We start from the raw sequence: 22,390 nt of genomic DNA on the forward strand, positions 1-22,390 counted from the left end.
CGATTCCCAAATACCATAAATTTAGTTTTATCCAAATTCAGAGATAGTATATTACTATCACACCATTTCTTTATCTTCTCAAGTTCCTGTGAAACCCGTCCAGAGAGTTGCTGTAGGTTTTCACCCGATGCCCATATGGTAGTGTCATCAGCAAATAAAACCACTTTCACTAAATCCCAAACCTTGCATATATCGTTAATGTATAGTATGAATAATTTAGGTCCCAAAACTGAACCTTGAGGCACTCCACATACAATGTCCAGCTCACTCGATTGATGTTCACCCAACTTTACAAATTGACGCCTCTGTGTCAAATAACTTTTAACCCATTTCAGAACCATTCCTCTGATCCCATATTTTTCTAACTTGTCCATTAATAATTCATGATTGACTGTGTTAAATGCTTTTTTTAGGTCAATAAATATTCCTATCGTGTATTTCCTCTCATCCATAGCACTTGTTATGTCCTCCATCAGGTCGGTAATGGCCAAAGATGTCGACCGGTTTGACCTAAAACCATACTGACAGAGAGGATTTTATGTTTATCAATAAATGTATCTAATCTGTTATTAAAGAGCTTTTCCAGGCTTTTTGAAAATTGTGACAACAGAGAAACCGGTCTATAATTTGTGAAGTTGTGCTTATCACCAGATTTATACAGTGGAAAGCTACATTGGTGTAGCAAACAAAAGGCAAACAAAAGGAACAAATGGATTCACACAGACAAAGACAACATATTGTTCAACTTTACATCACCAGTTACTCTTCTCTTCACACTTTCTCACTTGTTCTCTTCATTAACCTGCTATAGACAAGGAGATAAACATGTTGTCTTGTGTTAAAAGAAGAGAAGGGTGATTTGCTTGTTGGGGTACATGAGAAACAAATAAAAAGGCAAAAGGTGAAAGAAAGGGAAAAATATCCAAGAGTCATAGAATTAACACTGCAGATAGAGATAGGAGGTGAAATAAAGCTACTGTTGTAATATATTCCATTCAGGTCTCAGGGATAGGATAAGACAAGCTAACTATGCCTTAAAAAACATATATTGAGCCCTCGCAGTGGCTTGAGATGCTCCTCATCCTTGCACTACTGTCTCCCAAGGGCCTCTCCATCTGAAAGGCAACTGTAATAAATTATCTTTATCTAGAATCCATTGTGCCAAGGATGCTCACTCTTCAGGGACACTGCAGACTCGTTTGGAACTATGCTTCATGCACCACAGGACAGTAATGAATCTAACACAGACAATGATGGAAAGCTTGAACACTTTACATCAGGTAACATGATAATGAAAAAAAAAACCAAACCTGGACGTGACAGATTCAGAGCTTAGATCTCTCACTCAGTCTGTCATATATTTTCCTGTATCTCTCATATGTCTCATGTGTTTCCTGGATGATTAAATTCATTTGTTTGCACTTTGTTCATATCTTTTTCTTTCTTTATTTCAGTGTTGGTACTATCCACATACAGCAACATAATTACATAATTAACTATACCTGGTGTGGTCAGTCTGTTCAATCATGTAACATTAGTTTTACAGTACAGTCTGGGGTCAATTTTCCCTACTTTTTAATATTACAATAGACTAAAAAAAACTGGTATGAACTATTGGAAAAAACATATTGTTGTGTATAATTTAACTTATTTATAACAAGGAAAAATCTAAAATGTTAAGGTTTTTTGTCTTGTTGATGCTGTGTCTCTTTATTTGTAGCAGGACTTAATAATGGAGTACTTTAAGCCCTGAATGTATTATATTGTAATTCTACATATAACACATTACTCCTTGCATTTCTGAAAAAGAGGCATTGTTGCCCCCACATTATTTAATAAAAAAGAAGCTTTTTTGCCTAATTTTAAGTTGACTGTATATCCTTGTTGTGTGCCCAATGTTTATTAGGAAATCTTATGCAATAGTGCACACCTCCCCTCAGGCTTGTACAGTTAGATCTGCATCTGTGTTGAATAGAAACCAAAGTCAAAACTACCATGGAAGCCCATATGCCCTTAGTGTCTAAATGTGAGAATTTCTTATTTAATTTATTACTTTGCAATACATTACAGACATAGAGGCTTAAAGTATGATGACTACAGGCAGAGTCATTACTAACCATCAAGAATTTGATTTGAATATTTTGTACTGGGTGAAATTAATTGGTGTAGCCAAACTAGAGAAGCATGAACATGTAAATGCATCCTTTGTAATAATAATTATCTTCTCTCTTTCTCTGTTCATGCATCTTTTGTTTCTTTCCTCTCACAGCTGTTAATTAGTGTTGTTGATCTTGCTCTTGGGAGATGAACCAGAGGTCGAGGTTAAATCTTTAGACCCTGCTAGAACAAGGAAAGGTCATGTTGTGCATGATCAAAGTGAGGGGAAAAAAGAAGCCCAGGATAATAAACCTCTGTCAGTGTTGCCCGAAGGCAAAGCTCTGGACAAACATGCCTGGCCTATTATTACTATAATAAACAAGCTAACTGGGAATTGTGACTATAAAAATGTGCAGACAAGCAGCATGAAGGCAATTTTTATCAGCAATAATGGTGAATGAACTTGGGAATGTTTGGGGATGCAAAGAAGCCAATAAAGCATAAACAGAAGCACACCTCACACAAACACATATTTGCACTCCTTTTGTTGCACTTCATCATAACTGAACCTTAAGCCAAGCTGAATTATTAGCTTAAAATTTAATCTAAACCCAAAACCAAACCATAAATTAGCCCCTAGAGCCAAAGCCACCATCATTTTGAGAAACATCTTTCATTTATTTAACTGTATAAAGACATCTGTTTTTCACACTGTAAAAGACATGAAAACACACACAGATTTTGCTTTGCAGTGTTATTTATTTGAGCAGTGATACATTTTTAATTGCTTTGTTTTTATAGTGCAGATCTTTGGCTTTTATGTGAAAAACATGTTATTGTTGCTGTTCAGCTTTACCTACATTATAAGATATCCACTTCAGATGACGAGTGTCTGAACTGTTGGCTTCGCTCAGGCCTGGACTGGGATAATAATCCAGGCCAGCAACATGTCAGCCCACTATACTCTCAAAATATCAAATTACACTGATCTGGTTTATGTGTTGGCAAACCATTTCCTAATTACACACCCAGGAGACAGGGAAGCATTAGTATTGATTTGAATTTGTGTTTGTGTCCACCTCAATTTCCTTTTAGCTCTGTTTTGGTTCCTGATAAAATTGTCTTTTTAGCTGCTAGCTTAGCCATGAAAGTTGCTAACTTTGTCATTATTAGCCTACCAAGTGGATAGCGTACAGTTGGTCTGAGAGGTTTGCTGAAAACAGTTGTTTTGATGTGATGATTAAAAATACAGCAAATACCAAAACCATGAGCTAAAAGAGGCTTGTAAATCTCTAAACAGCTGCAAAGTTGGTGATAATTCTCTGTGATTTCATCACTGTGACAACTGCTATCACATTGCATGTACTCCATTGAATCAGTCACTATAAAAATATTGATTACTGCAGTTTAAAGCTGAAAGTCAGCACAACCTCATTCATTTCAAATGCAATTTACTGCTGTAAAATAACTTGGACAAAATGGGTCAGTGATGTGAAATGTAGCCATATAATTTGACTTCTCTTACATACTATGAATAGTGCTATTCAAACATTCCTGCGATAGAGGAATGAAACGTTTATTTTTTTGTGTGTGTGCTTGTGTGTGTGCGTGTGTGTGAGAGAGAGAGGGTTGATTTTGACTTTATTTCAAATTACCTACTGATCATTGAAAGTGATGTGTGGTCAGGGCCCCTATATAACACCACTGAGACAGACATCTGTGATCTACACTTTCATTTTCATTCTGAGTGACAGTGACAATCTCTTCTTCACCATCCAGAGCTTCACAAACCTTGTGTGTGAGAGTGTGTGCATTTGTTCTCAGTCTGTGCTGCAGGCCTGTTCGCCTCAAGGCTCTCTGTGTGTCTTTGTGTGAAATAGAGGCAGGTGTTGCTTGCATCCAGGCCAGCCAAATGCACTGTAAATGGATTTCACATACACACAAAGCAGACAGGTTGATGCCAACTGTGTTTGAGGTGGCGAATTCCAATGTCCTTCCAGCTTGTTTTCAGTAGCCACTTTGATGGAATGGTGAAATTATATTACCCCTGTGTGTGGGCACCCCAGTGTTTTACAAGTTCGGTTTTCCATTAGAGAGAGTGACTTTTTCCCATATTGTTCCCTGTGGTCATCATGAAGCCCTCTATTTACCAGCCCTGCACCTCTGGAGATAGCCTGTCATTCAAAGTGATTGACAGACAGTTTGTTAAAAGAGAAAACGCTAGTTATAGGTCATTTATTTCTGCCTGTGTCTGAAGTCTGTTTGCTTCATTTCAGCTAGGAATGGATGCTGTATGCAAAGTACTGAAATACAAGCACTTCAAAACTGTAATAAATTAAGAACAAGGAAAGTTATGGCTCAAGAAAGTTAGATGTGATAATTAAGTTTTAGGGGCGGTTTCATTATAAGTTGTCTGGTAAGTTTTCCTTTTTTTTTTTAATTCAAGTTTGGCATTAAATTAGTTTATTTTGATGTAGTCAAGTGTTTTTTGAAGGATGTCCGTTTGTAAATTGCTATGTGTAGTTTACTGCAGATCTAATCAGCTCCTGCTGCTCACAGCTTTAAAAACCAGTTTTTAAGAAATTCCACAAAGTCATCCTTTAGAAGCAGTGTCCCCATCACTCTGCATGATCTCCCAGTCCCACTGTCAATGGTTTGGGATTACTTCCTGCTACTTGGTAAACAGAATCTTTAATGAAACTATCAGGTTGTTCATCTACTGTATACCAACCTGCAGAGGGTTGCGAGGGGGCTGGAGCAAATCCCAGCTGACAGTCGGGGAGAAGTGGAGTGAAATATGAATAGATCTCCAGTCTATCAAAGGGCTAATGTGTAGAGACAAACCACCAGTTTGAGCAATTTAGAGTGACCAGTAACATGGATATTTCTGGACTGTGGGAGGAAGCTGTAGTACCAAGAGAAACCCCATGTAGACATGAGGAGAACATGGTTGACCATAAGGTTTGAACCCAGAAATTTCTTGCTGGGAGGCAACAGTGCTAACCGCTGACCATGGTACCACATCTAACACTATAATCCAGCCTGAAATATCTCAACAGCTATTGGATGAATAGCCATAAAAGTTGACGCGGATATTCATGGTGCCCATACGATGAGTACTAGTGACTTTGGTGATCCCCTGACATCAGCAAGTCATTAATTTACTCTGTGGATTATATCTACATCTACTCGATGGACTGGGAAAAAACTTTAAACCAGTATCTATGAACCCCCACACACTATATCCCAATGACTTGGAAAATCTCTAAACCTTTTCTCCATGATGAGATTACCATTTGTGATTTTGATTTAAATGTCCTGACAACTAGCTTTTAATGGATTGTCATAAAATTTGGCACACACATTCATGTTGCTCTCATGATGAATTTTAATCACTTCTATCTAACACTGTCATTAGGTCAGAATTTACTTTTGTTAACTTTACCATCAACCTCAGCTATCCTTTGAGTTTAGTGCTAATTAGCATGTTAACATGCTAATATGTTAACTTTAAATGGAGAAGATAGTGAACTCAAGCCTGTGACTGTTAATCATTTTGCTCAAAACAATCCTTTGCTGCCCCAGTACACTGGTAGCATAGCTGTGGACCCTTAAAGCTTGTAACCAGGAGGTCTAATAACTATTAACAATATGGGAGTAAAGTTACTCCTGAAGAGGACAGGCATGATTACACTTTTCTCAAGAATTTGGTTTTATCATCATCAAGAGCAGGTAGTGGTGTCAAGGTAACAACAACTAATAGATAGATACCATGTTGTATATCACATGATGTCCTGCTTGTAATGCTGATTATATAGGCAAAACTGCCTTCCAGAATATATGAAACTTCAAAAGGATTCAAGTGCCATGTACTGTATCATTTTATCTTGTATGACATCATCAGTCTAAATGAGGCACCTAAACAATCAGCAGACCTGGTATTTATTAGGCGTCATTTGGTCCACCTGCCCTCAGCAATGGGTTTTATAGTAAAATGAAATGCTTAAGAAAACAGCCACTATACTTATGTTCTCTTTTTTTTGTTTTGGAGTAACTTTACTTTTATATATGATAAACTTTGTTAAATTTTCATCCATTATATACAAAAAAATCTCATGATCTCATTAAGTTATGTTTAGCATTGACTGTGTCTTTTCCCTGCCCCCTCCCTCTGTGTTACTAGGGCATTATCCAGGATGTGAAGTTGATTTTTGCGCCCAATGGCTACATCAGCCAGTGTCCTAACCTTAATCGCAGTAAGTATCATGATGACACAATTGTACATGGTGTTATGAATCACACTGAGAGCAAAGGTGGACAGAAAAAAAGAACTTTTTCCATTACTGTGTGCCATTATAAAATTGGACTTTAATGAGCTATGTGACAGCTGGTAGTAACCTCTGCTGATTACAGAAGAAGCCTCTCTCTATTTTTTTCTTCCTCTACTCCAGTAATCTTCATTTTGCTGTAATTCATGCTCAGTGCAGCCTCCTCTAGCCTGGCTTTGTTTCTCCATCTGTTTACTGTCAAACAGATTAAGATACAAGGCCACCACTGTACCACTGCTTCTGTCACTGATCAATAAGGCATGTAATCACACCTTGTCAGTTTATTATGGATAGTAACACCAGCCACAAGCCAAAGATGAACAAATGCTTCCTTTGTTGGTGCCACCATGAGCTGTGTTAAAATAACTAAGACATTTTTTGCTCTGTTTATCTCCTATCTAAATACCTCTCTCTTCCACTTTCTCTCCTGATCCTTCTGTGTTTTGGTGCTGCCTTTCCTCTGTTGAGCTTGTCCGACCTGCAGCGATTTCCTGAACCTGGTGCAAGGCATCATGGATCTTCAGGAACTGCTGGCCAAGATGACCTTGAAAGTAAGAATAGGTTACATCCTCCCACAGAGGAAACTACCACCACCGGCTCACCAGACTATAGAACAACTTAGAAGAATCTATAATACGATGCAAAACTGCAATCTTACAGATAAAGGAAAAACACTGAATATGCAAAATGTTAGTGAAACAAAAGAAATAATCCCCTTTAAAGATCCACTAATACTTTTCAGTTTTAGCCTGACAAACAAGTACATAAATATATAAATGAAAAAGAAGAACTCTCCTCCCAGGCAGAGACAGCTCAGTCCTTTGATTATGTTACTGCCTCCACAGAAGCATATTATTCTTTCTCATCTAAAAACAATCTTTTTTTGTGGTAAATTTCAGTTGTGCCCAAAAAATTATAGTATCTGTTGGAAAACAAAATAAACATATAATTGTGAACATGGATTGCACTGGCTTTAAAAACTCACTAAGGGCAGTTGCTTGATCACAGCAGGTCTCAAATGATTTTATTTCATGGTTTTGTCTTTGCAGTTTAGTCACTCAGGGTTAGGGTAATGAAACAATGGAAGATTTACACTTTGAATATACAGTTCAATTATAACAATGGAGAAAAATGTAAGTGTGCATGCACTAGTAGCTTCAAGAAAATGTATTTGATTATTGTTACTTATAAAAGTAAAGTAACAGTAAAGAAGACTAGAATGTGACTGTGTAAATTATAGGTGACAACAATTTCAGCCACTTAAATGCTTGTTCTGGGTTTTCGCTATATTATAGAGTCATAACTAGTGGATGCAGTTGCCATGAAACTGTAACTGAGAAGACACTGAGTTGTAATTGTTTTGTCAACACATGAGTAGAGTTTTGATGCTGAGTAAACACCTTAACCTCAAGTTTAGGCATTGTTGTGTATTTCATATTGAAAAGATGAAGGACAGTAATGGTGAAGATCAGTGATTATAGCTTTTATGAGCTTATGGCATATTATTTCAAACAGCAAAGGGGCTACTCTGCTTCTGCTCAGTGTCAGGCAAAAAGAAAAAGGACATTTCCCTTGACAACACATTGAAATGTGTTAGAGGAAAACCTGACTGCATATCTTGGCTTAACTTCCAGAATTTGGTTACATGTCACTGCCTGTTTTTATTTAATTAATTACAGTACAAGGGTTTAAGATATCTTATTTATGGAGAAATGCGATATGAGTAAATTTTAGGTCGGTAAGATGTTCATAGTTATCTAACATTCATTTACTGAAATTAAGGTCAATGTAACAATTTATTACAGCATATTGAACATTTTCAGTATGGCGGCTACACCTTTATTAGCATATGAAGGGGTGGGAAAGTAAGTGAAATTGCTTCTCTGCTTTGCTATTACTGTCATTTTAAATGCTTGTGATTATGTTTTTGAGTAATACACACAGTACAAGGTTCAGAAAGGTATTAGGTGGCTAACGGGAAGCTAACAAGTGCTGTGCATTGTGCCCTGGGGCCATGGGGGAGACCTTGAACCATTTATAAAACTGAACATGTGCATATCTGTCTCTGTGTGTGTATGACTAACTTTATTAATACAGCATATATGATTGAGTGTGCGTGCTTATATGTGGGAGTGAATGAAGCAAGGACATCTTAGTGGGCAGGCGAGCTATAGAATCATTTTTAGTGTAAATGAGGGCGGAATGAAGAACATTACCCTACCGCTGTGGCAGTGCCACTTCCTTCACATGAACACACCTCGAACACATCTCACCTGACCTCATTGCTCATACAAGTCCCAGCAGGGAGGATATAGTCATCTCTAGCAGTAAATGGCTCTGTGCCTTGATGCTGTAGGAATTCAACATGGGGTGAACAATTGCTAGGTTCTGAATGTACAATGTGGCGTGTCAAGGCGAGGTGAAATAACGGTAAGCTTTGCTGTGTGTGGATTAGCATGACAGCATTTGCATGTATCTTACTGGTGTGTTAGTGAGAGGAGGCACAAGCATGTCTTTATGCCAAAAGTAGTACAAAACAAACAAAAAAAATATCACTAGAGATACTAATTAGTTTTTTTTGTTTCATTTAAAGATCAGTTCATCCTGATTAGTTTTCCACATACTTCGGCTGTAATGTTGAACTTTTCCGATATCTGTCTTATAGATTTCTGATAATACTGGAGGTAAAAATGGAGGAAGTTTGTTGGTGGTGGTTGGCAAACATGCAGTATGTAAACATTAAACTACAGTTTTGCTCATAATGCAGTCTATCTTTGTGATCAATTAAAGACAAGATTTTGAGATGCTCAAACTGTTTAAAGGGGGAATAATGAGAACTTTCTATGCACAACTCGCATACTAAAGATTTGTCCAACTAGAAAACTCTTTATGGGATTTTGTGAAACAACAGGAAATGGTCCTTCTTTCTTTTACAAGAGAGGTTGAAATATAATCAGCAATAATCTTGATTATCATTTGCCAGGTACAGATCTTTTCAGGTGATTCCTCACCTGAAGTTTGAAGGTACTGAATAGGGAGGTAGTCTTTGGATGGATAGAGACTGAGGATAGAGAGGTTCTGCAAAAGATGGTGATGTTTTAGAGGGTCTTCCTGGTTCTCTTCTTTTATTGTTGTTTCAGCTTTTCTTTCTACCCTTCATGTGCTTCCTCCCCTCATGATGTTCTTTCTCCTGTCTGTCACTCATTGTCCTTCCCTTTAGATTCCTGTAGGAAACTTGATAAAGTTTTGGTCTGATGGCCCAGAATATGCATCTCTGAAAGGGGCTGTAGATTGCTAGTTTGCTAGATGCCAGTATGTCTTTGATGGTGAGCTAATGTTTATTCTAGCAGCATCTGCAGGCCACAGTGGAATGTACACTGCACAGTTTATGTGATGCCAGGGTCAGTGTGTTCTGGTTTAAATGGCCTTGCAGAAGATAAGGGATGCTTATCTTGAACATTAGTGTCAGGTCACTCTTGAGTCAACCATTTGGTTTGGTGTCTGAAGCGCTATTGGCCAGCATTCTTAAGGAGCGTCTGGTTCTTTTGTCTGCTCTGAGGAGACTTTCCCCTACAGCATTGAAAAATGACATTTTCACAATCAATAGGAACATCTCCTTCCAGAATCAGTGTCCACAGACCCTTTTGTTGACAGATTTTGAACTGCTGGCAGCATGGTCAGAGTCAGACACTATATCTCAAAACTCTGAAAATAAAACCCAACCTCTTTAAACACCCCCAAATCTGCCATTTGGGATGCTTAGCAGTGATCTTTCTCTCGTCCATCCTGCAAATTACACTAACAAATCCTTTTAAAAACCCATTGCATGGGTCATTTAAAATAAATAGTCACAGAGGATGTTTTCTTAAGCTAATGAATAGTTAGCATTTTGGAGATCCATGGTCTTTCCAGCAGCCATTAATGTATACTTCTAAATAAATGATGCATAAATTGTTAAATATTCTTCTCCATTGCTGCTGCAGTTAATTCCCTTGTGTGTAAGTTGGTGAACAATTCAGTGTTCTTGTATATAACACAGGATTTATGGTCCGTGTGTCAGCTGTTTAAATATTGGTAGTTACTGCAGGACAACTATTTTGATTTGCTGGCAAGTTACACCCATATTAGCTACTGATGCACATAGAATAGCAAGTCCAGGGGGCTAATTTCTGTGTTTACTTTAACTTGGATGCTGAGATAATCTTTTAGGAAACTGAAGTTTATTTGGATATTTTAAGAGGACTTGCTCAGGTTGGGTTGATATGTGTTGTATTGTGTCTCCCTAACCCTAACAGAGGTGACAAACCACTGAAAAAGGTTGGACAACGTAGAGTTTTTCCATGTTGTGCTGTTTGGAGTGAGTTATTCAGGATTTTTGTTGCTTACAGCAATGTCGGTTTCTTACAGTCCTTCATTGCATTTGTTTCATCCCTCCATCCATCCATTATCAAACATTTATTTGGGGTCAGGACATGGCGGCAGCAGTTTTGGTAGGGTGGCCCAGACATTCATCTCCCCAGCAACGTTTTCCAGCCTCTCCTGGGACTTCAGCTGAAGCTGGAGTTACATTTGAATTAACCTACAATATTTATGGTAGACTGAGTTTTGAAGGGTAGGATTGATGGACTCCACTATGGTGTAAACCAAAATACATCATTTCCATCAATTACAGTTTAAGATTCTCTGGTCTAAGCCTTTAACATTATTATCAAGGTCTTGCGTTTGTTTCACTGTTACAGCTAACAATCGCAGACATCCCAGATCTGGATTACAAACAAAATCAAATTGCTTGTTGGCCCAAGACAGATGGGTTCCTATTAGTGTTGTGAATTGATTAGAATATTTAATTGATATTAATCACATGATTGCCTATAGTTAACTCATGAGTAATCACTTATTAATGGCACATTTTTAAATCTTTTTTAAAACAGTGGTAGAAAATAACTAAGTACATTTACTCACATACTGAACTTGAGAACAATTTTGAAGTATCTGTTCTTGAGTATTTTCATTTTCTGTTATTTCATACTTTGACTTCATACATTTTAGAGGCAAATGTTGTACTTATTCAGCCACGACATTGATTTTATAACTTTAGTTACTTCAGTACCAGATTAATGCAAAAAATACAGTACTATTATGACTTCATTGATCTATGCTGGAAAATTCACAAGCTACCCAGCAGTAATTAAAATGAAGTGTATATAAACTGAGTACTTTTATTTTTAATACTTTAAATATGTTTTGATGCTAGTACTTTTACTTAAGTAACATTTTGAAAGCAGGACTTTTTACTTGTAACAGAGTATTTTTGCACTGTTGTATTGCTACTTTTACTTAAGTAAAGGGTCTGAGTACTTCTTCCACCACTGGTTCTAAATGTACCTTAAAGGGACCCTGACGTAACTGTGATTACTGTGATTACTGAGAGAAGTTCGGTTGCCTCCGGTGTTTTTTGTCTTCATACAAGTTGCGTATCTTGGTGACATTGGTGGCTCTCGAAAAGGCAACTCATATGTGTAGTCTTTGGATGTGATACAGATTATTTCAAGAAGACCCTCATCCTCCACGATGTTTGTCAGTCTGTAAGCTATAGCCACCCATTTAGCTATCACTGTTGATAGTTTGGCAAGGGGCAGGAGGCCTCTCTGCATCAGCTGTGTGCTTGGCCAGAAAGTGGTATTTGAGACTCGATATAATCTGGTGGTAACTCAGTTGACATCAACAGTAAATGTAAATAACTTTAGTCTTATCAGGTGAACCATCTGGCAGGGCTTTGATGCTGAACTGTTGTTTCTGTTTGTCATCCGCAATGTTACTGCTGCCAAAGTATGGGGTGGGCCGAGGGTCATAATCATAGAATGTGCATGCTTTAAAAGATTGCACCAAATTTTTGGGTGCAACAAAGAGATTTTGTGGCATTAAAAGGAATTTGTGTTAACGCATTATCATGTTAACTTTGACAGCCCTAGTTCCTATGCATTTCAAAATTAATTTGTGTGTTTGGCATATCCTTAAGACATGCAGACAAACAACATGATGAAAGGTAATAAATGTACATTTTATTACTTTGTTTAGGCTATGTATTCTACTCTTTATTATGTCACTCATATCTCTTGGCCTCATGTGCCACCCGTAGGAGATGCAGTACATGCCTATTAGCTTCTGACTCCTTTGTGTACTATCGCTGTGCCATTTGAGGCTCACATTGTACAGGAAAGGCATTCCTCAAGGCAGCTGTCCAACCTTTGAAACTGCATTTCAAACATTTTTTTTTTTTAGGGTTTTGACAGGACACATCTCTACCACTTGCAGCTCTGCAGCAGCCAGTCGGGACTTCTTTAAATGAAGTAAAAAGCTTCACTGACATCCAGCATTTGTCTTTTTTTATTGGGAAGACTATCATTTTGCTGTGAGTTCTCTCAGTCTGACACTGGGGCCTGGGTGGGTTTCAGAGGAGCAGAGGGGACAGAGGCAGAGTCACGGGGCAGCCTTGAGTGTCTAAAATGGACCTTACATTTTCTGAGCTGACCTACATTGCTCAAATCAATTCAAACTTGTTGAATTCCCTGACCTTCCCACCTTTCAAATAGGATTCATTTTTGACTCGTTTGTGGGTCAGGCAGTGCTTGTACTGTAGGAATATGAGTTTATACATTACTTGCTTTTTGCGTTTAAAGGCTATTTTGCACAGAAAACAAATCCCATGAAATATAAGTGTGCAGATTACAGTAGGCAAATAAGGTAAATTCAAATTGAACATTGATGGATGCTCATTGGTCAAATGCATGTAGTTAATTTGAGTGATATTTAAACTTGATATGCTGATCATCGTTTATCTGAACTTGGATTCAACTTAGTGAGACATAATTTAAACTATCTGTATTGCACAATTAAAGTCCAAGTCAAATGCTAGTTTAAATACCACATAAAATGCAATACAAGCCAGGCTGATTGAGCTCTGAATCAAACATATCACCGACTGTATAAATATGGACAACGCCTCAACACTTCCCTCCACTATGCGAAAGTGAAACCAAAATATAATGGCTATTGCGGCTGTCATCTCGGCACTTTGCAACCAGGTTCTGTGCATTACCGACCGAGTATTTTAGTCATGTATCAGGCTGCCAATCAAAGTGGTCAAATCATCAGACCTACACCTGTTTTTATATTGTCAAATAACTTATTAAAAACAAACTTCCTGGAAAAGTGCCAAGCAACACACATCAGTGTGATACCAATAGCCACAGAAATCACCTCTGGAAAAGAATTATCAGGTTTTTACTTAAGGTTTTATTTTGGCTTATGTCCCGTCCGCTAACATGGACAAGGTGGTATTTATGACCAACAATGCAACATGCCACCAGGGTGCGCTCAAGTCACAGCACAGTCAATGATGGTGACCCATAAATTGAACATCACCAAATGTGTCAAAAATCTGGTCAAAGGTTTGTAGACCCTTGATGCGCATTGATTCCTTCTCAACTCCTGTGCAGTACAAAAACATAGCACTTCTGTGCACTGGCTGTGAACACAATCCAGGCAGCAATAACATTCAATACAAAACATTTGACCAAAATTAATTTGATATATAAACATAACTTGTAAGAGATGAACTTGTTAAATCCTTATTTGAAAGTTAATTCTTGTTTTGTAACCCATCTTCCGTGACCTTCCATGCAATGGTGCCTCATGACACTTTTGCCAAAGATTCATTACGTCTGTCAAAACAACCTTGGAGAGTGTTGATCATGATGTAAGCTTAATGAAAAGGGCCAACCAGTGTGTAGGAATTAAAGACTGGTGAAGTAGGATTGTGACTGTCAGTCCTGTCTGGCACTTCTTAGTAGATGATAGCCTGAGGTCTGGAGCATGAGCTGAATGACAGTCACTTATTATGTGCACCCTTCTATAATGAGTGGCTCTGTGTGAGAACTGACCGAAGTGCACCAGAGGGCAAGGAGCTGGAGTGAGGGGTGTTGTCATGCATGCACATTCAGACTTGTGATTTAGTTTAGTTACTCTGGTGATTCTGTATTCATCTGCAGTTGAACTATGCGGAGTCCAGGTTGACCCAGCTGGAGGGCTGTCACTGCGAGAGGACCTGCAGTGCCAATGGGCTGGTGTACCGGGATAAGGAGCTGTGGGTAGAGCCTGAGAACTGCAGGAACTGTGCATGTAAGGTGAGTGTCATCCTCATCCTCAAAATCAAAGGATCATCACTGCCTTATTTGATCATGATGTAATAACATTGTAAAAAAAAAAAAGTTCAGTTATATCAAGTACATTTATGTGTTATTGAGCCTCAGTATTTTTGGGGAAAAAATCTGGATTATTCTAGCCTGTTTCCAGTACATGTCAGCTTGTCTTAAAGAGGTCTGTATAAAAGGTCAAAGCTAGAGAGGAAGCAAACTGAAGCTGAGTTTAACTGCTTGACACTAAGTTTCATTTTCCCTGAAGCATCTTTAAGATTGTTAAAATCCTCATATTCCACACTGTTTGACAACACCTCATTCTCTTACTAAGGTGTTTTTGGCCTTTTTCACTGATCAGCCACAACATTAAAACCACCTACCTAATATTGTGTAGGTCCTCCCTTGTGATGTCAAAATAGCAGTGACCTGTCAAGACGTGGACTCCACCATCCTACTCCTTGACAGGTGCCATCGTAATGAGATAATCAACACTGTCCACTTCACCTGCCAGTGGTTCTAATGTTGTGGCTCATCAGTGTATATATAGTGGCAGCAGAGAGATGACAAGTAGAGGAGAGATGGTGAATGAAATGTCTTTGGGCAGATGTGAAATCAGGATGCTGTGGGACATGGTCTGTAAACCCCTAGGCCAAGGTCCCCCAGCAGTATCAGCATCAGCTCTTTACTGAAGCCATATGAAGTTTTGGTGAAGGATTCAAATCCATAACACATTTAAAAAAAATCTAACAACAATTTCATTTATATTTGAATTAGGTTGAAATCAGTAAATGTAGATTTCTCAGTTTTTAAGAACATGAGAATTCTGGGACTCAGTAATAAGGAAAATTGACTTGAGATAAATGGTTTGCAGTGCACAAGATGAAATTAAAGGAAAACTGTAATTAAGGGAAAGTGGGTACAACAAAACGGCAAATGATAAGATTTAGAACAAAATAACCTTGGGAACACTTTCGAGATGACTTATTGATGATACATTATAATATTTCTTCAATGGAAATTCACAGTAACCCTATTTTCTCCTCACTAGCCTCCTCAACCTGCCTTCCCATCACACCCTCCTCTCACCAAGCCCCTGCATCATCTCTCCCTGCCTCCTGCTTGGCCCCTAATAAGTGCCCCCTAGCCTCCCTGCCTACACTCAAACACAGGAGCCAGACTTTGAAATGTGTTGAATCAGGCCATTCCGCACCCTGGGGAATTGGACTTGCTGCATCATTGCACATCAAGCACAGGGTGGAGTTAGTCGGTCTGATTTCTTCCCGTGGACATGCCATTAACTGATAACTGCGGCGTCCTGGGGGAACCATTTCCAATGACTCATGAAATGAAGAGGCGCTTGCAGAGAGTGATATCAGCCTTAAAAATGAAGGCGGTCCTTCAGGGCCCGAATAACTAACTACCTGCTATCAGCAGGCAGCTCGGTTTCAGTATTTGCCATCCAGTGCTTGATGATGAATCTGTTATCTGATTGTATGACATTATGATTTGGGTTTTTATTCAGAAAGTCAGTTTCAGATTGCAGTCCTAAAGGTGAGATTTCAAACAGCTTTAAAGTCGGTTTGCATGGTGCTGGCACTGCAGGAGCATTACTGTAAGCCTAATAGAATAAGAGCAAACATCAGTTTACATGGCTATATACTGTATATGTTTACTGTAGTTGTATTGGAATAAAAAAAAATTGTGTAAATATAAACTGAGACACTGAAGGAAGCAGAAGACCTGCTCAGTGTGGATCCTTTGGCAGTGCAGCAGGCAAAAGCCATATGTTTACACTGAGCAGTGGGTTATGACTGTGATGTTTGCATGTGTTGGGGTTTAATAAAAACTTTTTCTTACAGAATGGTGTGGTGGAGTGTCGCAGGATTTTTTGTCCTCCAGCAAACTGCTCAGAAGATTCGTTGCCTGTACACGTTGATGGAACATGCTGCAAAAAATGCAGACGTAAGTATAAGTAGCACCCGTGCGGGTCAAGCAGGAAGCAGAGGAACTCTTCACACCAAAATCTGTTAAAATTCCTGCATCTCATGCACAAAAATATCTTCCACTCCATACAAACGCACTCGGGTGAAATTAACTGTTAACATGGCTGCTCATTAGTTTTTTCCAAGCAGTTTAAATAGTTGATGATGATGATGCAGGTAGAATAAGACTATTAAAATCTTCATGTTCCTCAGTCTACACCATCCAATCTACCATGTCATTACCAGAAATATATTGTCTTAATAAACCAGTATAAAGCTAAGAATGGTGTGATCTCTCCACAGCTGCTTTGTTGATAATCAGGTCTTCTCTATAATCCTTTTGGTTTCATCACTACATTTTAATTAAGAAACATTAAATGAAGTTGTATATTTTGCTGGCTTATTGTGGTTTACTGAGGTATAACAGCATCATGGTACTTGGATAGATGGTGGAAAATAAAGTCAGCTTAGAAGCATCATTTTTGAACCAAGTCCTAAAATTTAAGAATTAGCATTAGTTTACACTAGCTAGTTTATCTAGCTGATAAACATCTGTTAGTGACTGTTAGTAATTTCAGTCAGCAAATTCTTCCACCTTTTTCGTTTTGGTTTTACCACACCTTTTTTGCAGTAGTACATGGTCATATTACATTTCTGGTAGGAAAGTTGTCTAATGCATGTCTGCTGAAACCAGAATGACGAACAAATTCAAATATGTATTTAATGTTCTGCTGCAGCCTATTTCTGGCTCCGGCGGGTTTGCAGATCAGTGTTTACCCTTGTTTAGCTGTGGGTGAGCGGTTGCCTTCTGCAGCCCAGTAGAGGTGTTTTTGCTGCACCATGTTTGGACATAGGGAGTTTTCCTTCTTTACCATTTTCAGCATATTTCAACATTAACAGAGTAAAGTTTACCGTTGTTTTCATACTCTTTTCACACTTTGTGATTGTTTTTATCAGTTATTTTTTTCGGGCATCAGAAATGTGACAGCACATTTTGTTAGACAGAAATGTAATGTAATGGTGTTTACATGCACATCCACAAAAATGAGCTTGCCAAGAAAAGAAACGTAGGCTTTATTCATTTGAGCAAATAACAAATGCTGTTATTTTTGACCATCCTAAATAGTCAGCTTGATTCTTCTAGCAGTAATCATTATTTGCAATGAAGGTACTACTACAACAATGACTGCAGACAGGCAAGAGCCCTGTTGTTAGGGGCCGATAGAGTAAACTATCTGAGAGCTACCATCACAGATCCCTGATATGCATAGAATCACTACTTGTAGAATAAAACACACACGTGTGGTAACAGCTCACACACTCGTGGACAACTGTGTTTCTCATGATATACTGCAGAAACACTTAAATCCCTGTAGTATAGTTTCTCTTTGAATAATTCCAGCCCTGTCCTGCCTTCATTCATCCCTCTTCTCACTCCTTCCTCCCGTGAGAGCATCATAGCTCCGGCACAGACTAACGAGTGAGCAGCCCTCCAGAGCTGCGCCTGAGCACTCCACGGTCCTGCACCCCGGAGAGAAGAACAACAGGACTTCATATCACATGCTTCATTTTTTATTTTAGCTTCATCACTAGAGGAATACACAGAAGGGTCTCCCATGTTGTATTCTTAATGCGCTGTTACAGCTCCTCTCTGCTTATGCACACAAGCCTTTGTTTGAATTTCCAATGCAAAACGTCAGGCTGAACCCCACCCCCCCACCCCCAACAGGCAAATTGTCATAAAACACTGATGTCAGCCACTCAGAATCAACCCCCACCCCCAACAGGCAACCTCAGTAATGATTTTCACTATTGTTGAAAGTAACACATGAGCTGACAGTAGCTGATTAATCATTTTATTTCTGGTATTTCATAGTTACTGTACTTACTTTAGAGTGATACTGAAGCAGCTGTGTTCTGTTTTTCCTGCCCACAGCAAAATGTACCTACATGGGCCAGACCTTTTCTGAAGGCCAGCAGTTTTTATCCAGGAGCTGCAGGGAGTGCAAGGTAACAGTTCTTGTCATGTTGTAGATTTCTTTCTCCAATGTTTCGCCTCTGCTCTGCCATCAGATCAACACGCAGCACTTCTCTTTCAGCGTAAACGTCATGACTGTGTGTTTGGTGGACTGCTCAGTGTGTTATTCAATTAGCCAGTAGGCCTTATTAGTTTTCCCCTTCCTTCCCCAATCTGTTCGATCTGTCTTTTTTTTTCTCCTCCCTGAGTGAGAGCGCCAGGTGATTAGAATAATTTATGAACACGGCAACACAAAGGCTTGATTTGAATTGGAGCTTCTTCACTGTGCAGTTTATAATTAAAGTCATTATTCCAGTTCAGCATTGAACAGAGGTGAGCTTTCTTTACTGAAAAACCATTTATCTTTAAAGACACTATTTGAAGGAGAAAATTTGCATTTTATACAAGTAATTGCTTACAAACAACAACACAGTGGATTCCTTGACTCATCATTAGCCCCTAGAGAGCCTGGAGCATCAGTATATTGTTTATAAGCTTCCTTTCAAACAATTAAAGCCATCCTTTGCTTAGCGATGTGAATGTTGCTAAATGACACATTTGGGGACAAATGATTTTTTACAAGGGGCTCAAAAAGGTTTTATTTTGAGCCTTTCCAGGGTCTTTAATGTTTGGGTCCCTGATAGTCCTAAATCTCATTTGTATGTTTCAGCCTGCATGTTGAATTATGTGAGTAACAGATATGAAAGGAACAAGCAAAAGGAATGAGAGAGAGTGCATGAGGGCCACATTATGCTATTTATAGATGTGTGAAGTGAATCAGATCATTCTGGTCCACTGCTAAACTAATTTAGGCACCCATTGGTTTCAGTTCAGAACCAGGTCACCTCTATGGAGAAATAACACTCAGTAATAATTGCCACCAAAAACTAGAGAATTTTCTATATTTTTGTATTTACAGATCAAATGGAGTTTTGTCACTGTAAGGCAGGCTTTAATTTGGAGAAGAAACAAATCCAGTGATTTTTTTGTTGTTGTTTATACAGCCTCTGTCTTGTCTTTAAATGTTTGATCATTTGTATTTGATGTGAAAACATCTTCATGTTTTATAGAGATACTAGGATGCAGCCGCTTTGCTCGACAGCTTCAAAACATCCAAAATTCAGCCTCTAGCATGAAAGTCAGATGTGCTACACAAGCCAGTGCCCCAACTCCCATATATGTACACAATTCTTCACACATTTACAGTGAACAGTGTCATTAGATATAAATTGTGTGCTGTACAATTGCCCTATACTAATGTAATTTATAGGACTACTGAGCTGAGTGAGTAACGTGGTGAAAACAAAAGTGAGTGTTAAATGTTTGGCACGGAGTGTGTGCTGTAAATGTCTATGAAGGTTTTGCATAGCAGTTAGATTAAAATTGCAATCACAGTTTCTTGTCAGTGGGGGACAGCAAGACAAAAAATTGACATATTATCTTATAAAGCTTTTATGGCTAACATATGAGTAAACATTCATTTATTCTACACTGAGCAGACACGGAGCAACATTATCGTTCATTTTCATTGGCACCGCTTATGAGAAAAGCATCTATCTGGTGCTTTTAGACAAAGCAGCTAGTTACTCTAACTTTTTCTGTCTGCTGTTTTGTTCTGGACAGGTAGCACACAGTGAGATTATCACAGCTTTTTGTCAGCAGCTACCTCCTGCTGCTAGAAACAGCAGTGATGAGAGTGGATTTTGTGAACATTAAAACCAGAACAATGAGCTAACAGACTAAAACCAAAGTTAATAGTGCTGCAAACTGGTTGACAGTGGCTTTGTTACAACTAATATTTTGACTTTAGATATAGCTGTTTGAGCCACTGTAAATGGAAAAAAAGGTGCGGCTTTAATTGATTACCTGAAAGGCTGGTTCATTTATCATGGATACATTTATTAAAGGGGAAATGATGTGACTGATAAAGGGCTGACAGTGCAAAGTGTATGCACTATTAAAAGATGAACTGAGGAAGCATGGCATAAAAGCAAGATACTGAAGGAATCGAAGGAGAAAAGCATCTTAGGGATTTGAGTAAATACTTTAGACCTTGTGAGGCATCAAGGCACCTGAGCTCTGACATACCAGCCAGGCTGCTGCTGCTGCTGCTGTGTGTCTGCTCTTTGTTTTGAAGACCCAGGGGAAGATGACACAGACTTTTATCTACATTTGTTGCCCTTCTTTGGTGGGACTTATCTGTACCTTACCTGTTATCTGTATTCATACCCTCTTGTGAATGTGAGCAGCACAAACAGCCTTCACATTTTGCTGTTCATAATGCACTACACAGATGGGTATATATTTCCGCTGTGCTTCATGTGGAACATTTTTAACTTATTAACTATAAAATGTATATTTTATTCATATTATTAAATGTTCAAAAGGTAAAAAAATTGCATGGAATTGCATTATGTGTGTCCAATGTGACATTCAACAATAAAAATGATTCTAAAAGAAAGCATCACTCCCAGCATGCCTAGGCCAGCCGGCTGTTAGCAAGTTCCCACTTTAATAGCGTTTTCCTTTGCTACTTGTTCATGGATTTCACTTCTCCATCAACCAATATAACTGATCCAAAAATGACTAATATGTGTTGTCTGGTCATGCTTTGGCAAATAAACCCATTTTTCATGTTAGGGAAAAGGGCAGAAATAAATAAACAAACAAAAACAAAATAGTGGCGGTCCAAAGGCTCAAAGTGGGCACGACTGCAAAGTTACTAGTTTGTGTCCTGGAACAGACTGGGTCTCTTTTTTTTTTTTTCTTTTCTCCGATGGTGTAATTTTCTGGTGAAGATAGTCAACTCTAACGTACGCTCGTTCAACCATTTCACTCCAGGACAGAAACTGTAATGTCTTACCTTTGTCCCATTCTTCCAGAATGGCCTGATGGTGAAAGTCACAGAAACCTGTCTGGAGATCAACTGCACCATCAGTGAACAGATCGTACCAGATGGCAGATGCTGCAATGTTTGCAGAGGTATATCTTCTTTCTTACTGCACCCCTCTTAGTTGCATGAATCAGTCTTTCTGTGAACATGCACGCACCGATTCCCTGCCACTGTGAAGAAGTAAACAGCCAGTCTGCCGGATGCTGATTGAGCCTACGCCTCTGCAGTAATTTTGTTTCTCTTCCTCTCCACCCTGTATGAATGCTTCTTGGCTGGGGTACCTATCAGAGCAGATTGGTCTGGCTGTTATAGAGCACCTGCTATGCCAATTTGCCTAAACCTCACTGCTTTGGCAGCGAGGTACTACAGGGTAAATAGCCACCAGTAGTAATTCAGTAAATACAGTGAATAAACAAACTGTTGGAGGGTGTCAGATGTAGTGCCTTCATGATAGAAACCCGGGGCAGATTCAGAGCGAAGAAAATTGCACGCTCATTTAAGTAAGATAGCTTGCCTTAGATTCACCATATTCAGAAGAGAGGAAGATAGAGATAAAAGAGAAGGCAAGGAAAAGATGTTTAGAGGAAAGGAAAGGGAGACAGAGAGAGGAAAGGTTAAACAGTGTAAGAGAGAAGACAACACGGAGATGTAGTGGGGATATAAAGTCTTAGGCCAGATTCCCACAGGCTTTCACTGTGCATGAAAAATCAGCCCTTCTCATTCATTTGAATGGGAGAAGTGCTTTACGCAGTGGGGACCAGCACCACAATGTAACAAAAAAGCTGGATCTGGTTCAGCTTTTTCTGCAACACAGTGAGACGGCATCTGGCAAGGTGCTGCATTGGCCAATCACTTACATGCAAATAGGCATTCCT

At 38.8% G+C, this 22,390-nt stretch overlaps 1 protein-coding gene across 2 annotated transcripts in view; it reads left to right on the forward strand.

Annotated features, from left to right (window-relative positions):
* LOC109967010 (protein kinase C-binding protein NELL1) overlaps nucleotides 1-22,390 on the forward strand; it is a 273,478-nt gene that overhangs the window by 90,573 nt on the left and 160,515 nt on the right. For both annotated transcript variants that reach the window (XM_020612322.1, XM_020612323.1), the window contains exons 8-13: nucleotides 6,281-6,353; nucleotides 6,894-6,976; nucleotides 14,477-14,611; nucleotides 16,483-16,585; nucleotides 18,542-18,615; nucleotides 21,505-21,604. In XM_020612322.1, coding sequence (XP_020467978.1) covers nucleotides 6,281-6,353; nucleotides 6,894-6,976; nucleotides 14,477-14,611; nucleotides 16,483-16,585; nucleotides 18,542-18,615; nucleotides 21,505-21,604 — 568 coding nt within the window. The remainder of the gene's footprint in view (nucleotides 1-6,280; nucleotides 6,354-6,893; nucleotides 6,977-14,476; nucleotides 14,612-16,482; nucleotides 16,586-18,541; nucleotides 18,616-21,504; nucleotides 21,605-22,390) is intronic.

Source organism: Monopterus albus, unplaced genomic scaffold, assembly GCF_001952655.1.
Source record: "Monopterus albus unplaced genomic scaffold, M_albus_1.0 scaffold123.1, whole genome shotgun sequence".
Lineage (NCBI taxonomy): Eukaryota > Metazoa > Chordata > Actinopteri > Synbranchiformes > Synbranchidae > Monopterus > Monopterus albus.